This window comes from Bison bison, unplaced genomic scaffold (genome assembly GCF_000754665.1).
Source record: "Bison bison bison isolate TAMUID 2011002044 unplaced genomic scaffold, Bison_UMD1.0 scf7180017864492, whole genome shotgun sequence".
Taxonomy (NCBI): Eukaryota; Metazoa; Chordata; class Mammalia; order Artiodactyla; family Bovidae; genus Bison; species Bison bison.
This window is the reverse complement of record NW_011495051.1, coordinates 892,500-910,253: the sequence shown is the minus strand read 5'-3', so window position 1 is coordinate 910,253 and position 17,754 is coordinate 892,500. Positions and strand designations below refer to the sequence as shown.

The 17,754-nt window shown below is 46.8% G+C and overlaps 1 protein-coding gene across 1 annotated transcript in view; it reads right to left on the bottom strand.

Annotated features, from left to right (window-relative positions):
• SLC22A4 (solute carrier family 22 (organic cation/zwitterion transporter), member 4) overlaps window positions 1–17,754 on the bottom strand; it is a 43,071-nt gene that overhangs the window by 21,160 nt on the left and 4,157 nt on the right. The window contains exons 3-4 of the mRNA XM_010863596.1: window positions 6,442–6,545; window positions 4,759–4,913 (exon numbers count right to left, since the gene is read on the bottom strand). Of these exons, the coding sequence (XP_010861898.1) occupies window positions 4,759–4,913; window positions 6,442–6,545 (259 nt within the window). The remainder of the gene's footprint in view (window positions 1–4,758; window positions 4,914–6,441; window positions 6,546–17,754) is intronic.

Here is a 17,754-nt window from a genome sequence, read left to right as displayed (position 1 = left end):
CCCCGAGAGTGAGTGACTCGGAGGGGGCCAGGCTTACTGTCATGTTGCTCAGGGCCCTGCTACGGTAGTCGGCTCAGGAACCACTGGATCCCTTCCACTTGGAGGCAGGATCTGCCCCTCCATGAATGACCTGCAGAGGTCTGCGGACCCCAGCTCAAGAAACATGACTGTGGTGCAGTTGCCAGGATATAGGGTAGGACCCAGGGTCCTCTACCAGCCATGTGCAGGGGCTGGGCCCCTTGATGCTCATTGGCTACTAGGGTGACTTTGATAAGTCCTACTTCATGGAGTTATTATTATGAGGACTGAGATTAATGTAGGTAAGGAGCCTTGTCAGGTGTCTGGCATGTGGCAGGTACTCAGGAATCATTAACTCTTTTATCCTGGTCAAACAATTGAAATGTACCAGATGTCAGGGGAATGTTGGAAAACACAGTGCCTTTGACCAAGAGATCCAACAGAAGACAGCAAAAACCTCTCTTTGCTCCTGGAAAATACTCAGAATTCTCATCAAAATAGCAGATATTCCCTTGTCCTCTTTCTTCTCTATAAACGTTCATGATCATTCTGGTTAAAAGGGACCTTTCTGGTCTATGCATATACGCAGACAATTTATCTGTGCTCCCCCCACACTCCTAGACCCACAGCCCACATTCTCTGTAACAGCTGTCTTAGCTGCCTCTGCCAACCAGATTTGAGCCCTTGGAGGACAGACAGCAGTGAGTCCTACCTCCTGCCTGTGTCCCCCAATTCTTCCCTCTTGGGGCAGTGCAACAAGGGCTGCCAGCAAATCTCTGCATCTTATGTATTTATATCCCATTTCTCCCTTGAAGTAGCTTTTAATTTGAATAAAATAAAATAAGGGTAACATTAAAGTAAAATACAAAGAAAGGTGAAAAGCTATGACCTAGAGAAAAGAGCAAAAATGTGCAACAGATCGCTTTGGAAAATAGTCTGACAGTTCCTTAAATGGTAAGACCTAAAATTCCTGTATCATCTAGCAAGTCCGCTCCTAGGTACACAGCCAAGAGAACTGAAAACATGGACCCACAAAAGACTTGTACTCAAATGCTGATAGCAACGTTCTTCAAATTGGTCAAAGAATGGTAACAACCCAGATGTCTGTCACCTGATGAAGAGATGGCCAAAACGTGGTATCTGCGCACAGTGGAGTGCTGGGCCATTCTGCAGCACAGACCGACCTTGGCAGCATTAAGTGAAGGAGTCAGTCACAAAGGCCACCTGTTATAAAATTTTGTTTATCAGAAACGTTCAGAATATGGACAGATCCATACAGACCGAAAGTAGATTAGTGGTTGCCAGGAGCTGGGGAAAGAAGAGAATGGGGAGGTTAACTGCTGATAAGTTTCTTTTGTGAATGATGAAATGTTGAGGAGTTAGGTACCGTCGATGATTGTATGACTTTGTGAATATACTAATAACCACTGAATTTATACACAAAGCTGAAACTCCAGTACTTTGGCCACCTCATGAGAAGAGTTGACTCATTGGAAAAGACTCTGATGCTGGGAGGGATTGGGGGCAGGAGGAGAAGGGGACGACAGAGGATGAGATGGCTAGATGGCATCACTGACTTGATGGATGTGAGTCTGAGTGAACTCCTGGAGTTGGTGATGGACAGGGAGGCCTGGCGTGCTGCAATTCATGGGGTCGCAAAGAGTCAGACACGACTGAGCGACTGAACTGAACTGAACGGAACTGGAAAGAGTTAACATTATGCTATGTAAACTCAATTTTAAAACTTTTAAAAACTACGTGGCTAATAAAGGCTGCATAACAGCCTGAGCTTCCTGGTAGCCAAAGTTACAAAGAAAGAGGCCATCAGTTATGTACTCATCAAAAGGAAGAAAACATGAAGATATCAGAGGAAGCAGCATTTTAAGTAGTTCAGCGTGCTGGAACAAATATTGTTAAGAGTGCTGGGAAAATACTGAATGAATGAATCACTCAAGACAGGAGACAGTTAACTTTGCAAAATAAATTCAAGCAGCTAGTTACGAGAAATAAAGGAGGATGCCACTCGTGTTTCACCCAGAGGCTTTGGACAGCTCGAGGGTGTTACTTCTGGGAAACAGTGGGAGATTGTGAGGGGAGAGCTGGAATGTGGGTGCGGTCGGTGTCCTTGGTCCTGAGTGGTCACTTGCTGCTGAGCCAGCATCGTTCTGGCGGCCTCTTCACTTTCGGGTGAACTTTCTGTTTCTTTAAGAAGCACTGTTCCTTTCTTCCCCTTTCTTGTCTCCTGTGACTCTGGCAGGCTTTATAATTGTTAAAAAGCAGAGCAAGGAGAGAATCCATTTTTGTACTGTGTGGAGAGTGGGAGTAATTCAGCTTCCTGAGTTAATGTGAGAACTCCTAAAATGGCAGATTATCACCACAGCATCTTGCCAACCCTTCCCTGGAGCCAGAGGGCAGAAGTGAAGGTGAAGGGCCAGACAGAACTCAGACCAGATCCAAAGCTTAGGTTGCTTTTAGTTAAATGAAACGCACAATTTGGCTATTTCAGTTCTAGAACACCAGAGAGCACTGCTGCGCTGCCAGAAGCCAGAGATGGTTCTGTGTCTCGCATCCCCACCCGACTCCAGGCGCTCGCGAAGGCTTCTTTCTGGCTGCTCCAAGGGGCAGATTGACTTTCAGTGACACTGAAATGTTCAGGCCTGAGAATCCAGGACAAGGAGTTTCAAACCAGCACACAAATGTCAGCAGTTTCCTGTAGAACACAGTGGAGTAACACTATAGCCAGGGAGGCTCCCAGACCCTGCACAGCTGATGGAGAGCCTGCTACACCCAGTGCCCGCCCTCTGCTGGCTGTACATCTAAGCTCCGACTGATCTTACAGCTCTTACTTTTCCCTTGGCCTTCCCACTCGTGTCAGCATAAGGAGCAGGGAGAGAAGTTGGTTGTAGTGACAGGGTCAGCTGGGCAGAGACTTCCCTGCAGGAAGCCTGGCGTGGGCTCTCCCGGCCTCATCCACTCACACGGGGGAGGAGGCTCTGTGGCTTCAGAAGCACCCTGTGCCCCTGGAAAGGCAGGTCTAAGGGCTGCCGTTCAGCAGGCCCTGGGGAATGCCGTGCAGGGCACAGACACCGCCTGACTTCTGATCCCAAGGACAGGGCTTCTCTGGCTTCACTACAACCTTGTGCCCTTCCATTTCAGGTGATTCTTTAGGTTCGCTTAAAGGTGCTCTGCTCACTTCAGGCAGATTCCTCTGTTTAGTCTCTAGTATGTTCTGGCCCAAGCAAAGCTACCCATCAGGCTTTCCAGGTATGGGGTGCTCACCAAAAGGAAGATGGAGTCTGTGGGATTTAAACCATGAGAACAACAAACTCTGCTGTGTCCAGGAGCCCTGTGTCCTTGGGGTCATCAGGCATTAGGAGATTGCAACTTCTGTCCTGAATTCTTCCAGTCTCCAGTTTCTAGCCCCACTGGCTGGCAGCTGTCTGTGTCCTCTGAACAAATCCTTCCCCCTCCCCTCTTCCCCCTGCAGAAAGGAGAGAGGTCCTCTCCTGCTGAAGAGGGTGTTCTGCTGGGGCCGTGTGACTGCAGCATGCCCTCCCCACCTCCTTCTTCAGATGCCAAGGCTAGGCCTTTGGCAAGGAGCGCTTCACAAATGATTAAGGGAGTAGAATTTGAACAGTTCCAAGTTGGCAATCTGACAGGGCGTACATATCCTCAAAGAGAACACAGGATCTTGAAAGCCAACGAGTCATCTAGAATCTTAAAACCTATCAGAATCATCTTACTAGATTCAGACTTCTGAGATAAGAATCATCAGACTTACATTAAAGGGATGCTGTTGGTAATTACACTGTGGCAATAGGGACAAACCGGGACTGCCAACAAGGAAATATGATCATACTAGAGGTTATGGGAATGAGTATCTATTGTTCCAGAGGTGGCCCCATTGCCGCTTCTCTCACCTGAGGAGGTGGCCTCAGAGAACCTGCTGGGGACTCTCACTCCTGCAGATGACCCTTATCAACACGTCTGGAGCTTACCCTGCTGCCTCCTGGGAAAAGCTGCTGAAGCCCTGGGGCCTCCTCCTGACCTTTAGCTTGTGAGTCCCCCTCATGCGGCCTGATATTCCAGAAGCAAGGCTGCTGCTAGGAGATAGGACGGCTCCCAGCAATGAGGCTTGTCCTGTATGCAGCTGATATGTTCTGGGGGGTGGGCTTTGACTTAGGGGTGAAGCCAGATCTGCCCAAAGATGGACAGCTGGCACCGGACTCCTGTCTGGCACGTGCCTCCTCCACCTGTGTACCAGCCGCACCGACCACCCTTAATCCCCCTATGGGCCAGGCCCAGCTGCCAGGAGACCATTTAGCCGTGGCCCAGGCAGAAGTCTTGAGCCCTCATAGCCCAGATCAGACACATCCCCGGACTGTCTCTCCCTCAAGAATCCCTCCACTGTGTCCCTCCCAAGCCCTGTGCTCCTGAAATGTGTCTCAGTTATCACTCGGTTGGCTCTTACTCACTGTCACATTTCAGGGCCAGCAAAGAGCTAGCTCCCTATGAGTACCTGCCTTGCCTGTGACCTGTCAAAGAACCTGTGATCACAGCCTCCTCCCCAGCACATATGTCCCCGAAGCTGATCGTGTTTTGGAAGCACAGACCATGAATTACAGTGCTTCCTTCTGCGCTGAGTGAGAGTGCTTCCTGTGCCCTCTTCAGCAGCCCCCTCTTCCCAGGCCTCTCCGAGGGCTGGAAGCAGGGGCCCTGCAGGTCAGAAGCCATTCCTACCTAGTATGAAGGCCACCACGTAGTTGGAGATCTGGCCCATGCCGACGATGACAAATAACACAGTGAACATCTCCCAGTTGATGGAAAAAATCTGCAGAAAGCTGAAGCCAGTCTGCACAGCCATGGTTGCGAAGAGGATGGTCTTTCTGCCAAATCTGTAGAGCACAGCACAACACAAGAAGTGGCCTGTGCAGGTCAGAGCAGCACCGTACTCAGGGCTTGGGGAAGGCCCGAGTCAGGCATCCCTGCAGACTATTTTTCTCAGGACCGTGACAGGCTTTTCTCCTATCACATCCTCCCAGGTTCTTCCTGGGTGAGGTCTCAGGCATCCTTCTGCCCAGGAGGTAACTTTCTGAGATTCTGAGCCTCCTGTGGAGGCAGCATATCTCAAAATCATGGAGCAGCTTATGTAAGGACCACGTGGAAATTTGCTCTTTAGAATGAGTCGTAGGTAGAAGCTGCCATCACATTTCTGGAACATGAGCACAGTACAAACTGAAGATATGTCGAATGTCAGTAACATGAGAATTCTGTCAACCCAGAGCCAAGAGTCCCTCTGTGTCAGTGGTCTCCAACCTAGGATGTGCTTGGAATCAAGAGAGTTAAAAAAAAATACTGTGACAGCCTTCTGAGATTCTTATTGTCTGGATGTAGACAGTTGGATGCAGTATGGGTATCAGGGCTTAAAGATATTATTTCCCAGGTGACTCTATTGTGCATCCCAAATTGGGAACCACTGCCCTGTGGAAAGTAGCTTCCAGCAACATCCATAAATGACACAACAGCTGGCTTAAGTCTTAATGTCATTTTCTGATAGTGTCCAGTAGCTCAAAGGGAACACAGGACAACACCTCCCATCTCATCTTCCACACTCAGGTCATCTCAGGCTTTTGGGTCGGGGGTCCCATTGGGCTTCACGACTAAGGGAGGGACAGCCATTCCTCTGGAAAGCCTTCCCCAACACTGCCATTGAGCACTCCCACCTTCCTGCTCTGGTCCCTACAGAACATTCAGGGGTCAGTGTGGTCACGTCTCCCCAAGCTGCGATGCTGTCTCCTCCTGACAGTGCACTCCAGGAGGCCCCGAAGCAGCCTTGATCAGCTCTGCGGCCCCAGTGTCCAGCCAGGGGCATGACCCACAGCAGAGGCAGCTGCACAGTTGAGGAGGGGTACTCACCATCTGGCTTTGCCTCTGGCTAATGGCTGGTTGTGGATAGATCACATGGCAACAAAAAACTGAGGGCGGGGTGAGGAGGCCCTGGCGAGGTAGCAGTGTATTTTTTTGAGGAGCTCAGATGGTGAAGAATCTGCCCACAATGTTGGAGACCCTGGTTCAATTCCTGGATCGGGAAGATCCAGTGGAGTAGGAAATGGCAACCCACCCTAGTATGCTTGCCTGGAGAATTCTGTGGACAGAAGAGCCTGGCAGGCTACAGTCATGATGTTGCAAAGAGTTGGGCACAACTAAGCAACTAACAGTTGGTGATATAAGGGCCCCATTTTCCAGTGGTTCCCCACAAGGGGCTGAGCACAGAGGATACAGGATACGTCATAGTTGCTCCTGTCACTCAACTTGGTGGCCTATGGGGCCTCCCTTTCTCTGGTGAAAATACCCTAAATTCAGTCCAACCCCAGGACAGGCTGTGTACTGACAATCACCTTCCCTCCCTCCCATCGTCCTTACCTGTCTGACAGCTGCCCAGACACAAAGGAGCCGAGAAGCACGCCTACAAAGAACAGGGAAGTGGTGAGGGGCGTCTTCCAATCCTCCTCACACACCAGACTCCACTGCCAGGGAAAAACACAAAGTGTGAGCCCAGTCCCCCAGCAGGTCCGGCCCCTGCCCAGCTCCAAGGGCGTCTTAGCGTGGCAACCAGGCAGGCTCTCCTCCCCGGTGCCAGGCTCACTATTGTGCAAAAGGCATAGGCTTCACAGCCCTGGGGTTGACTGCTGACTCTGTCAGTCACTGGGGCAAGTCACTGTCCTGCCTGAGGCTCACCCTCCCCTTCCGAAAGGAGGGGTGATACCTCTGGCCCTGCTTACGTTGTGTACTGAGAAGTGAGCTGTGCATGGCTAGATGGGCGACCCCTCAACTGTGAAGTAGTATGAAGCAGAGGTGCCATTTCTGCTTCAGAAGTTACTGAAGCACATCCCTCTGGCATGGAGGGACAGTGTTCTAAGTGCCTGCAGGTCAGGGTGGTGGGCATGGTCACTTGATCCAGGTAGAAAAGCTTCTTCTACCTGTTGAAAAATGCCAGTGGTCCCCAAACACCTGTGATTATATTTTCTGAGCAGAATCCTCCAGAGAACCCTGTGTTCCCTGGGCCGCATAACACCGTAGGCCATGCGTAGGGCTTGATCCGGAGCCCCACTGTGCTAGGGGTGGTGTTCCCGCCCCTCTTCAGTGCTTCTTATCTCCCCTCTACACTTCTCCACCCTTCTTTCCATGCAGCCCTCCCAGAAGTGTGGTCCCGCCCACTCCCCAGGGCCCATGGGCTGTTGTAGCTCTAACAAGTCCCTGCTTGTGGACCCACAAAATGAGCATTTCAGCTAGAGTTTGTTACCAGCTCCTGACTTAAGTCAATTCAACATAATCTCAAGGGGAGGTTGCAAAAATTTCAAAATGTGTTCAGTGAGCTTTTGTGAATTAAAAAAGAAGCAGGTACCAATAAGTATTTTGGGATAGTGGATCAGGGGATTGCTGTGTGTGGTAAGACGATAAAGTCTATAGGAAAAAACCCCTGCCTCCCACCCAATCCCAGCCCCCCACTCAGCAGTGGTACTGCACCCATGACATTCCTAAGGCAGTTTGGTTCTTAATCCTTTCAACTTCCCTGACATAGATTTAAAAGTGAACTCACATATTTGTATCATGCCCCATTTGCAGCAGAGAGAGGTGGATATAAGGATACATACAAGAAAAATGTGTACAACAAAATGCTAAGGGAATCGTGGCAAATGAAAATCTCAGAGGAGCAGGGGTTACAAAAATAACCAAGCCAGGGGTAAGACTGACCTCTGGCTGTCCTGCCCAAAGGCCTGTCAACTTGCCAGGGAAGCCCTGAAATCTGGCTTTGAATATCCCAGCAGCTCGGCTCTCAGGATCACAGTGTGCAGAGTAATAAACTCATTCTGCAAAAGCTCAGTTTGTCTGAGTACCGAGACCGGGGAGAAGCCTCTCCTCTATACTTCCTTCCACGAAGGGGCCACTCTGTGATGCTGAGGATAATGTCCTTGAGAACACCCCCATCCTGGAGACAACAGCAAGATTCCTGGGACTGCCTCGCATTGTGCTCACAGTGCTGCTCACAGGCAGGCTGCCCGAGCACAGCTCTGCAGAAGAAAAAACAACGTGAACCAGAAACTCTCTACCATCAGGCACAGCTGAGGATAAGACTGAAACCACACCCAGAGGAAGGCTGCTTCAACTGGGGTACCTTGAATGGGCTTCAGGGGAAAAGGCACAAACCCTCCAAAACCATACGGCCAGATTCATGTGCTCTGCCAGGCCACGGGTCAGAAGGGAGACATGTACCTGAATTAATGGCCACCAGCTTCTAAAAGTCACAGATTGAAGCCCGAAAGCCTCATGGTGTGGTTCATAACCCATTTTGCAGAAGACTAAACTTAGTCTCTGAGACTAGTGTTTGCCTGAAGTCAAAGCAAGTAAACGGGCAAGCAAGATAACAACTTTACCTTGTACCCATGTCCTGCTTTGGACAAGAACACCAAAGGCCAGAAAAAATGAGTTTATTACATACCACCCCTACACTTCTTCAAGGAATGTGACATCAAGACTAGGGGCCGAAGACCTCCACCACAGCCGTTAACCTTGAACAGAACTAAGAAAATCCCAGGTTTGGTGGGGCTATTAAGTGTCCATTATCAACCATCACCATTCCATCTGCAGCCAAGCAGAAAAGCTCTTCCCAAGATAATGTGCTCTCCTTTGTGGTTTTAAAAACATTTTCCTATCAGGACGTTGCCTTTGGGCAGCATAGATAGGACTTAAGAGACAGAAAGGAAAGAGGACAGCTGTCAGATGTCAGGCCTTGCAAAATAGTAAACAGAACGGGCTCCCTAATTTTCAGGCTCAGTGTAACCTGAAAATGTAGGACCCCTTGTTCAAAATGATTAAGAATTTCAAGATATCAATAGCAGACCATTAAAAATAAATGTGGGGCCCTAGGTGACTGCAGGGATTGATGCCCATCAAGCTGGCCCTGATGGTGGGTCAAGCCTGGTCTGTTTGGGGAATGCAGCAAGGAAAGGAATTGTGAACTGGGTTCTGGGAAAGGTGAGGCGAAGGCCAGCTCCCCATTGCTCTCCTACTGGAGGCCATGAGGCCAGGTTTTAGGTCCCCCTTCCCTGCCTGAAGAGGCGCCCCCGAAGCCGTCAGCATCGTGCAGCACAGAAATTGGCCACGTGCACCGCCCCAGGCCCGTGGGGGTGCTGTCTGTCTTTGGTAGAGAGCGCTGTCTCTGCTCACGTCTGGTAGAGGAGGGCAGCTGGACCTCATGCTACTTATGGTTGTTTCCAAGGCTGGGTTCCCTCTTGGGGAGTCACTGTACCCAAAGAGTCTCTTTGAAAGTTGCAAGAGGCCTGGTAACAGGATACAAAATTGGCAGATAAAATATTAGCTTCAGCTCACGGGACTGGTGTTCCAATAAATCAGCTGCCAGCCTGTAGGGGGACCGTTTTCTCCATGGGGCCATTCTTGAGAAGGCCAGGCCGTGCCTGCCCCAGCCCCTTGGGGTTCTAGGGGTGTATCTTGGGGCCTCAATTGTCAGGTTCCAGGGAACTCCCTGTTGTTGACAATGACATGGCAGGACCAGTGGGAGACGGTCTTTTCCTTAATGAGACAGAAGTGTCCTGTGGGTCTCTGCACATGTGTGTACACACACAAACATACATACACAGGGTCTGCTTAGAGACGAATGGCTGACGGCCTGGTGAGAGGCTGCCTGGCATTGGCCTTGGAGCTATGCCCTCAGGTCAAACGCTACCATTTCTGAAACATAACCCACACTCCCACATGCACTCTGGACAAAGAGCGGAATGTCCCAAACTGTGCAGGGTTGAGGCACAGGATATACTCTCCTAGGATTACTGTGTCTGTCTCATCCTCCAGGTCTTAGACCAACATTCCCCATTTGACTGGGTCATTTAGCCTTAAAGAACAAAAAACCAGGTCCCAAGGTAATAGGTGACATGAGGACACTTGACCTAGAAGAACATGCATCTCATGCCCTCAACAGTAATAGAAGAAAGGACAAGTACAGTGTATCGATTGCTCACTGTGTGCCTTGCATCGTTCATGGGATCTCAACGTTGCCACCTGAAAATAGGTATTCCCTTTATCCCCATTTTACAAATGAGCAAATGAAGGCACACAGCAATGAAGTGAGTAGCCCCAGTTCTAGTGGACTGGTAAAAGGAACTGCTTAATCATTTATGCAACAGTCACTGAGCACCTGCTCTGGGCCAGATTCTGAAGGGGCACAAAGCAGACATGGTCACTGCCTCCACAAACCTGAAGGTCAAGCTTGCTTTAGAGGACAGATCAGGTGTTCACATGTGCATGCATGAGCCCAGCCATCCGGGGTGGGATGTTCTCGGCCACCGTGTCCTTGCTCTCCAGTAGGAAAGGAAAAGAGGCACCCCGCCCCCAACCTGTTCAACCTCCTCCAGATAGACAGAGTTCTAAAACCTGAACACATTCATATAATCATTTTAGTTAACTAAAGTGTACAAGGCTAGGCATGTGGCAGATGCTTAACAAATCATCGGTGAACAAATGTTGAACAGTTAGGAATAATGGAAAACTAGTTTGGAAATGTGTGGTATCACACAGTCCTTTGAAAATCACCCTCAACCTTGAACTCTGCAAGTAGCCAAAGTCTAGTAATTTTAGCCTTTACCGAAGCCATAAAGGATCATAAAGATAAGAGTATCCCTGTGACTACATAGAACTGAGAACTCTGGAAGGCAGCTTGATGCTGAGCAAAGAGCACAGGCTGTCTTGGGTTCTGCCATTTCTGACTGTGTGACTTTGGGCCACTCATTCACCCCTGTTAGCCTGCTTTCTCACCTTCAAAGAGGTGACAACGGTACTCCCTCCCAAAGCTGTTGTGAGCATTGGATGGGCAACGTAAGTACAGTGTCTGACAGCGTTGGACACATTACAGACCTCGTTAAAGGGTAGTTCCCTTTCTACTAATCTCATGCCTTTTACAAACAGCATTAATGAATAAGCAAAGCAGGTTGTACTTAAACCTGACTAGGCAGAAGAGATTCGTAGAAATGAGAACTTTCTATTCAATGACTAAAAACCAGAAAAGTTTTCACCACAAGGTGTAAAATCCCTTTATAAATGGACTTCAACCTCAGAGACAACTATGAATGAAAAACTAGCAATAGTTCATTTAAGAAAGGATTTCTGTGTTCTCTTATTTTTCATTCTGTGGGGGAAAAGAGGAAGTAGTAGTTAGTTAATAATAGTATATACCTCCATCCACAATGTCTTCTTTATAACTTAGTTGTAAACTTAAAGCTAGAAATTTACTGACCATGGAGTGGTGGGGGAAAGCTTACTATTTAATTATTTTCATTTATGAAAAAGCAAGAGAGTTCCAGAAAAACATCTATTTCTGCTTTATTGACTATGCCAAAGCCTTTGACTGTGTGGATCACAATAAACTGTGGAAAATTCTGAAAGAGATTGGCATACCAGACCACCTGAGCTGCCTCTTGAGAAACCTATATGCAGGTTAGGAAGCAAGTTAGAACTGGACATGGAACAACAGACTGGTTCCAAATAGGAAAAAGAGTATGTCAAGGCTGTATATTGTCACCCTGCTTATTTAACTTATATGCAGCGCACATCATGAGAAATACTGGGCTGGAGGAAGCACAAGCTGGAGTCAAGATTGCCGGGAGAAATATCAATAACCTCAGATATGCAGATGACACCACCCTTATGGCAGAAAGTGAAGAAGAACTAAAGAGCCTCTTGATGAAAGTGAAAGAGGAGCATGAAAAAGTTGGCTTAAAGTTCAACATTCAGAAAACTAAGATCATGACATCTGGGCCCATCACTTCACGGCAGATAGATGGGGACAGAGTGGAAACAGAGGCTGACTTTATTTTTCTGGGCTTCAAAATCACTGCAGATGGCAATTGCAGCAATGAAATTAAAAGATGCTTACTCCTTGGAAGGAAAGTCATGGCCAATCTAGACAGCATATTAAAAAGCAGAGACATTACTTTGCCAACAAAGGTCTGTCTGGTCAAGGCTATGGTTTTTCCAGTGGCCATGTATGGATGTGAGAGTTGGACTGTGAAGAAAGCTGAGCGCCAAAGAATTGATGCTTTTGAACTGTGTTGTAGAAGACTCTTGAGAGTCCCTTGGACTGCAAGGAGACCCAACCAGTCCAACCTAAAGGAGATCAGTCTTGGGTGTTCATTGGAAGGACTGATGTGAAGGCTGAAACTCCAATACTTTGGCCACCTGATGAGAAGAGCTGACTCATTGGAAAAGACCCTGATGCTGGGAAAGACAGGGCAGGAGGAGAAGGGGATAACAGAGGATGAGATGGCTGGATGGCATCATCGACTCGATGGACACGGGTTTGGGTGGACTCCTGGATTTGGTGATGGACAGGGAGGCCTGGCGTGCTGCGTTTCATGGGGTCGCAAAGAGTCGGACACGACTGAGCAACTGAACTGAATTGATAAGAGCTTTATTGAGATATAATTTACATACCATAAAATTCATTCTTCTTATGTGTAAATTCAGTGTATATGTGTATAATTCATTTATAATTTACTATATTCACAGAGTTGTGCAGTCATCAGTATTATCTAATTTCAGAACAGTTTCATCACCCCTGAAAGAAACCCATGCTCATTAGCAGTCACTTTCAATTCTCTTTTCCCAGCCTGTGGCAATCACTAACATACACTCAGTGTCTTTGGATTTGCCTATTCTGGGTGTTGGGTGAACCAACACGGATTGTGAAAGAATTCATAGAAATATTAACAAGAGAAGAAAAGAGGGTTTTTATTCCCTTTCCAAGGGAGGAAAGGGCCAGATGCACAGAGTGGTTGCTGGCCCCTAATGGTGGGGGTTTGAGTCTTTTATTGAGTTCAAAGGACAAGGTTCAGGAAAGAGGTGGTGGGTTTCTTTCTTTTCTGGTCCACAGTTGTATCTGGGCTAGCTGTGCTTCAATAGGCTGTTTTTTGGTTTTGTTTTTTCCTGAGAATCTGTAACTTCTTGTCTTCAGTAATTTTCCAGTCCTTGGGTGTCTGAAAGAGACTTGATAGTGGCCCTTGACAGGTGCTACTCTATTTTGAACAATGTTAGATGGGTTTACACTGGGCATTTAATATAAGTGGAATCATACAATATGCAATCTTTTGTGACTGGCTTCTTTCAATCAGCATAATGTTTCCAAGGTTCATCCATGTTGTTCTAAGTATCAGTACTTCATTCAAGTACTAAGTATCAGTACTTTATTCCTTTTTATGGCTGAATAATATTCCACTGTTTGGATATACCACCTTTTACTTAGCCATTTACCAGCTGGTAGACATTTGAGTTGTTTCTACTTTTTGGCTATTATGAATAAAGCTGTTATAAACTTTTTTATACAAGATATTGCAAGGATACATGTTCTCATTTCTCTTGGGTATTTCTAAAGTGGCTGCATCATTGTATAAACCCAACAGTAATGAACAAATGTTTCCATTTTTCCATATTCCTATCAACACTTGTATTGTATATCTTTTTAATTTTAACCATCCCAGGAGGTATTAAGAAGTATTTCATTATGGTTTTGACTTGATTGTGGTTGTGATTTTCCTAATGACTAATGATACTGAATATGTTTTGTGTTGAATCTGTAGATCAGTTTGGGGAGTTGCCATCTTGACAATATTACCTTCTGCTTCATGAACAGAACATGAGATATCTTTTCATTTATTTAGATCTTCGTTTCTTTCAAAGATGCTTTGTAGTTTTCAGAGAATAAGTTGTGCTTTAGAAAAATAATTATTCCTGAAGAACTTTCTTTAGTATTTCTTGTAAGGTAGCACTGCTAGTCAAAAATTCTCTTACGTGTGTGTGTGTGTGAGAGAGAATATCTATTTTAGTTTTAAAAGGTAGTTTTGCTCGTTACATTAATAAGATTTTTGGTTGATGTGCTTTTTCTTTTAGCAGTTTAAATATGTTACCCCCCTGCTTTTGGCCTCCTTTGTTTCTTTTTAAAAATTTATTTACTTATGGCAGCGCTGGGTCTTTTTTGCTATGCACGGGCTTTGTGTAGTTGCCGCGAGCTGGGGTTACTCTAGTTGTGCTGCACAGGCTTCTCGTAGTCCTTCTCTCGTTGTGGAGCACAGGCTCTAGGGTGTGTGGGCTTCAGTAGCTGTGGTGCTTGGCCTCAGTTGCCCCTCAGCATGTGGAATCTTCCCAGACCAAGGATCAAGCCCATGGACCCTGCACTGGCAGGCAGATTCTTAACCACTGGACTACCTGGGAAGTCCCCTCCTTTCTTTCTTATGACAAGTCAAATGCAAATCTTATTAGGGTTCCCTTGTATGTGTCCTATTTGTCTTATTGTTTTCAAAAATTTCCCTTGGTGTTTGATTTTAAGTAATCTTACCATGATTTGTCTGTGTGCAAAAATCTTTTTGTTTCTTCTTGGAATTGAGCTGCTGAACTGTGCAGATTAATGTTTTTAATCATATTTGGCAAGTTTTCAGTCATTATTTCTTTCACTATCTTTTTTTCTGCTCATTTCTCTCTTCTCCTTCTAGTGTTCCCTTTATGCACGTTAGTCTGGTTAACAATGTTCTGCATTTCTCTAAGAACGTGTTCATTTTTATTCACTCCTTTTTTTCTGTTTTTTGGATTACATAATTTCTATTTCTCTATCTTCAAATTTGCTGATTCTTTCTTCTGTCTGTTCAAAGTTACTAGAGTAAGGCTCTCTAGTGAATTTTAAAATTTCAGCTACTGTTTATTTCAATTACAGAAACTTCATTTGATTATTTTTAATATAACTTTCATTTTAAATCTTAATTGGTATTCAATATTTGATGAGACATTGTCATTGTACTTTCTTTTACTTTCTAAGCATGAATTCCTTTAGTTCTTTGAAAATACTTATAATGCTGCTTTGAAGTTTTTGTTGAATCTGACAATTAGGCCCTTTTGGGCAATTTCTGTTTCCTACTTTTTTCCTGAGTGTGGGTCATGTTTTCCTGTTTCTTTGTATGTCTTGTAATTTTTGATTAAAAACTGGACATTTCAGAAAATACATTGTAGAAACTCTGAGCATTGAATTTTCTCCCCTGCACCCCTTCTCACCCCGACACACACCAGGGGTACCTGTCTTTGTTTTTGTTTGCTTTTTTGTTTGTTTAATGACTTGGCTGGACTCTTATTAAAGACTATTTCCCCTACAGTGTGAAGCCTCTGGTGTTGCTCTTCAGAGGACACAGCTTTAGGCATGTGTGCAGTCACCCCGGGAGAACAATGGATTTAGCAGGGCTCTTTTTGACTGTCTCTTTCCCCATTTTTTCTATTAAGCTGTCTCCCTCTGCTGATATCACACCTAGCTGTTGTTCAGTCACTAAGTCGTGTCCGACTCTTTGCAACCCCATGAACTGCGGCATGCCAGGCCTCCTGTCCTTCACTATCTCCCTGAGTTTGCTTAAACTCATGTCCACTGAGTCAGTGATGCCATCCATCCTAGCTGTCAGGCTCCAGCAATTGCTATATCATTCCTTTATTGTGCACTGGGGCACAAAATATGCCACAGACTAGTTCAATTAAATTCAAGTCCCTTTGAAAGAGCAGTTTTGAGGCAAGTGTGTGAGGTTTGTTCCGACTCCAGGAGTGTTGCTCTGAGCTGTCTCTTTTTCTGGTTCTCTCCGGTAATCTAGCCGCCCTATGGGTTAGCTTGTTGCTCTAATGGAGCTACCAGTCTCCTCATAATTGTTTACCACCACAATTTTTGTTGTTTTAAAGAACACTCTCAGGCTTCAACTTCTGTACATCCTGTGCGAAATGAAGTTATTTCCTGTGGGGACTACTTCCTCCCCTGGGGAAAAATATCTGAGCCCCTGCACCAGGCTGGCATAAGGGAAAGTACCCTCTGAATGACACTCCCTGCCTTATGAGTTAGACACTCGTTGGAGGTGGTAGCATCCTTTTTGGCTTGCCTCTTTTGGCATGGAATCTCCACTCTACAACAAACTGGGATAAGGGCCCCCAGGGCCCCCATATTGTCAGCCTGTGGACACTAGAGTAGAGGTGCCACTACATGAGTGTGGACTGAGTGGAGGATGGGATCCCCCAGTCTCCTGGCTACACTCACCAGGAATTAAGCCTCTGTACTTGGAGCTCAGAAGATGGGAGGCTAACTCTTAAAAATCTCAGTATCTTTCTTCTCTTATATTAGATGTAAAGAAGAAGCACCCACAGGTGGAGAGGCATTGGTGAAGAGTTCTGTGTTTATCAGAGGTAGAGCCAAAGCAAAAGACCCAGGGAGTTTAAGTGGGATGGTAGGGATGGGAATGGAGGGGCCTGAGGGAAGAAGAAGGGGCACTCAGTCCTGTTTCCAGTCCTGTAAACACAGAGCAGGAGCCACCAGCCTTGGACTGTCTGTGTCAATTGTTGGGATATGTGAGTCAACTGAGCCTTTCCCCAGAGGCTCTATTCTTTCTACTTCAAATGGCTCTGCCATTTTATTTATTTATTTATTTTTTGGACTCTAGAGACATGCTTAAAACTATACCAAGGCTTCAGATAACAAGGCAGGCCTGCATTAGCCTGGAAGAACCCACCTGCCAATGCAGGAGACATAAGAGACATGGGTTCCATCCCTGGGTCAGGAAGATCCCCTGAAGGAGGGCATGGCAACCCACTTCAGTATTCTTGCCTGGAGAATCCCATGGACAGAGGAGCCTGGTAGGCTACAGTCCATAGGATCACAAAGAGTCAGACACGACTGAAGTAACTTAGCACACACATACAGCCTGTCACAAAGAAGAAATTACAGTCCCTTCACAGGTCCAAGGCATCTACAGCTCCTCTGACCAGCTCTGCCAAGCCTTTTTTTTGTCAATATACCACCCTATCTCTTGGACAGAGTGTGAGGGGTCTGCTGCCCACCAGGAGAGATGGACAAAATCTTTATCCAGAAACTTGGCAGGAGGCTTGGGTGAAGCAGCCTCTGGACCAAGGCACATTCTGAGATCCTGGTGGCCTTTGTCAGAGGAACAGAACTTACAGGCAACAGACAAACTGTTTGGCATGAGGCAGCTGATAAACAGGGAAGCAAATTCAGGCCACAGCTAGGAAAAAGCCCCCAGTCTCCGGTATTTGTTCTCTTTCTGCAGCACTGCCTGGAAATAAAAGTCTGTTGGTGTTGGCTGGAGGCTGAGGTTCACACTTTATCCCCTTTGGAATCTGCCAGAGGGCAGGTCTGATATTCAGGCTGTCCCGACAGCCAAGCTGCCAGTCTCACACTAGCCAGCGGTATTCCAGGGCAGCCTGTAAGTCTGATGGGAAGAAAACAGCCTAACCTGCTTCATGCTCAAACTCTTCAGCTTTGGCAGAGGCCCCAAAGGAGGTACATCCCTTTGAGCTGCCATATGGAGTCCCAAGTAATTGTCAGATGCTGGGCTCATTCTGGTCTCATCGTTCCCTCTCTCACTGCTCCTAGTGCCCTGTTAGCAAAGGATAAGGCTCCTTTGTTCCTATTTTATACCTTTGAGCTGTGGGTGGGGAATCAGTGTGTCCTATTCTGTTCAAGCCCTAATCCCAGGTCCCAAGAAAGATAGCACAAGGCTAGTGCCTCCAGAGGCCCAGGCCCTTTGTCGGACATTCTATCATGGTTAAGGTCAGGAAAAGTGAAAGTGAAGTCGCTCAGTCATGTCCGACTCTTTGCAACCCCATGGACTGTAGCCTACCAGGCTCCTCCGTCCATGG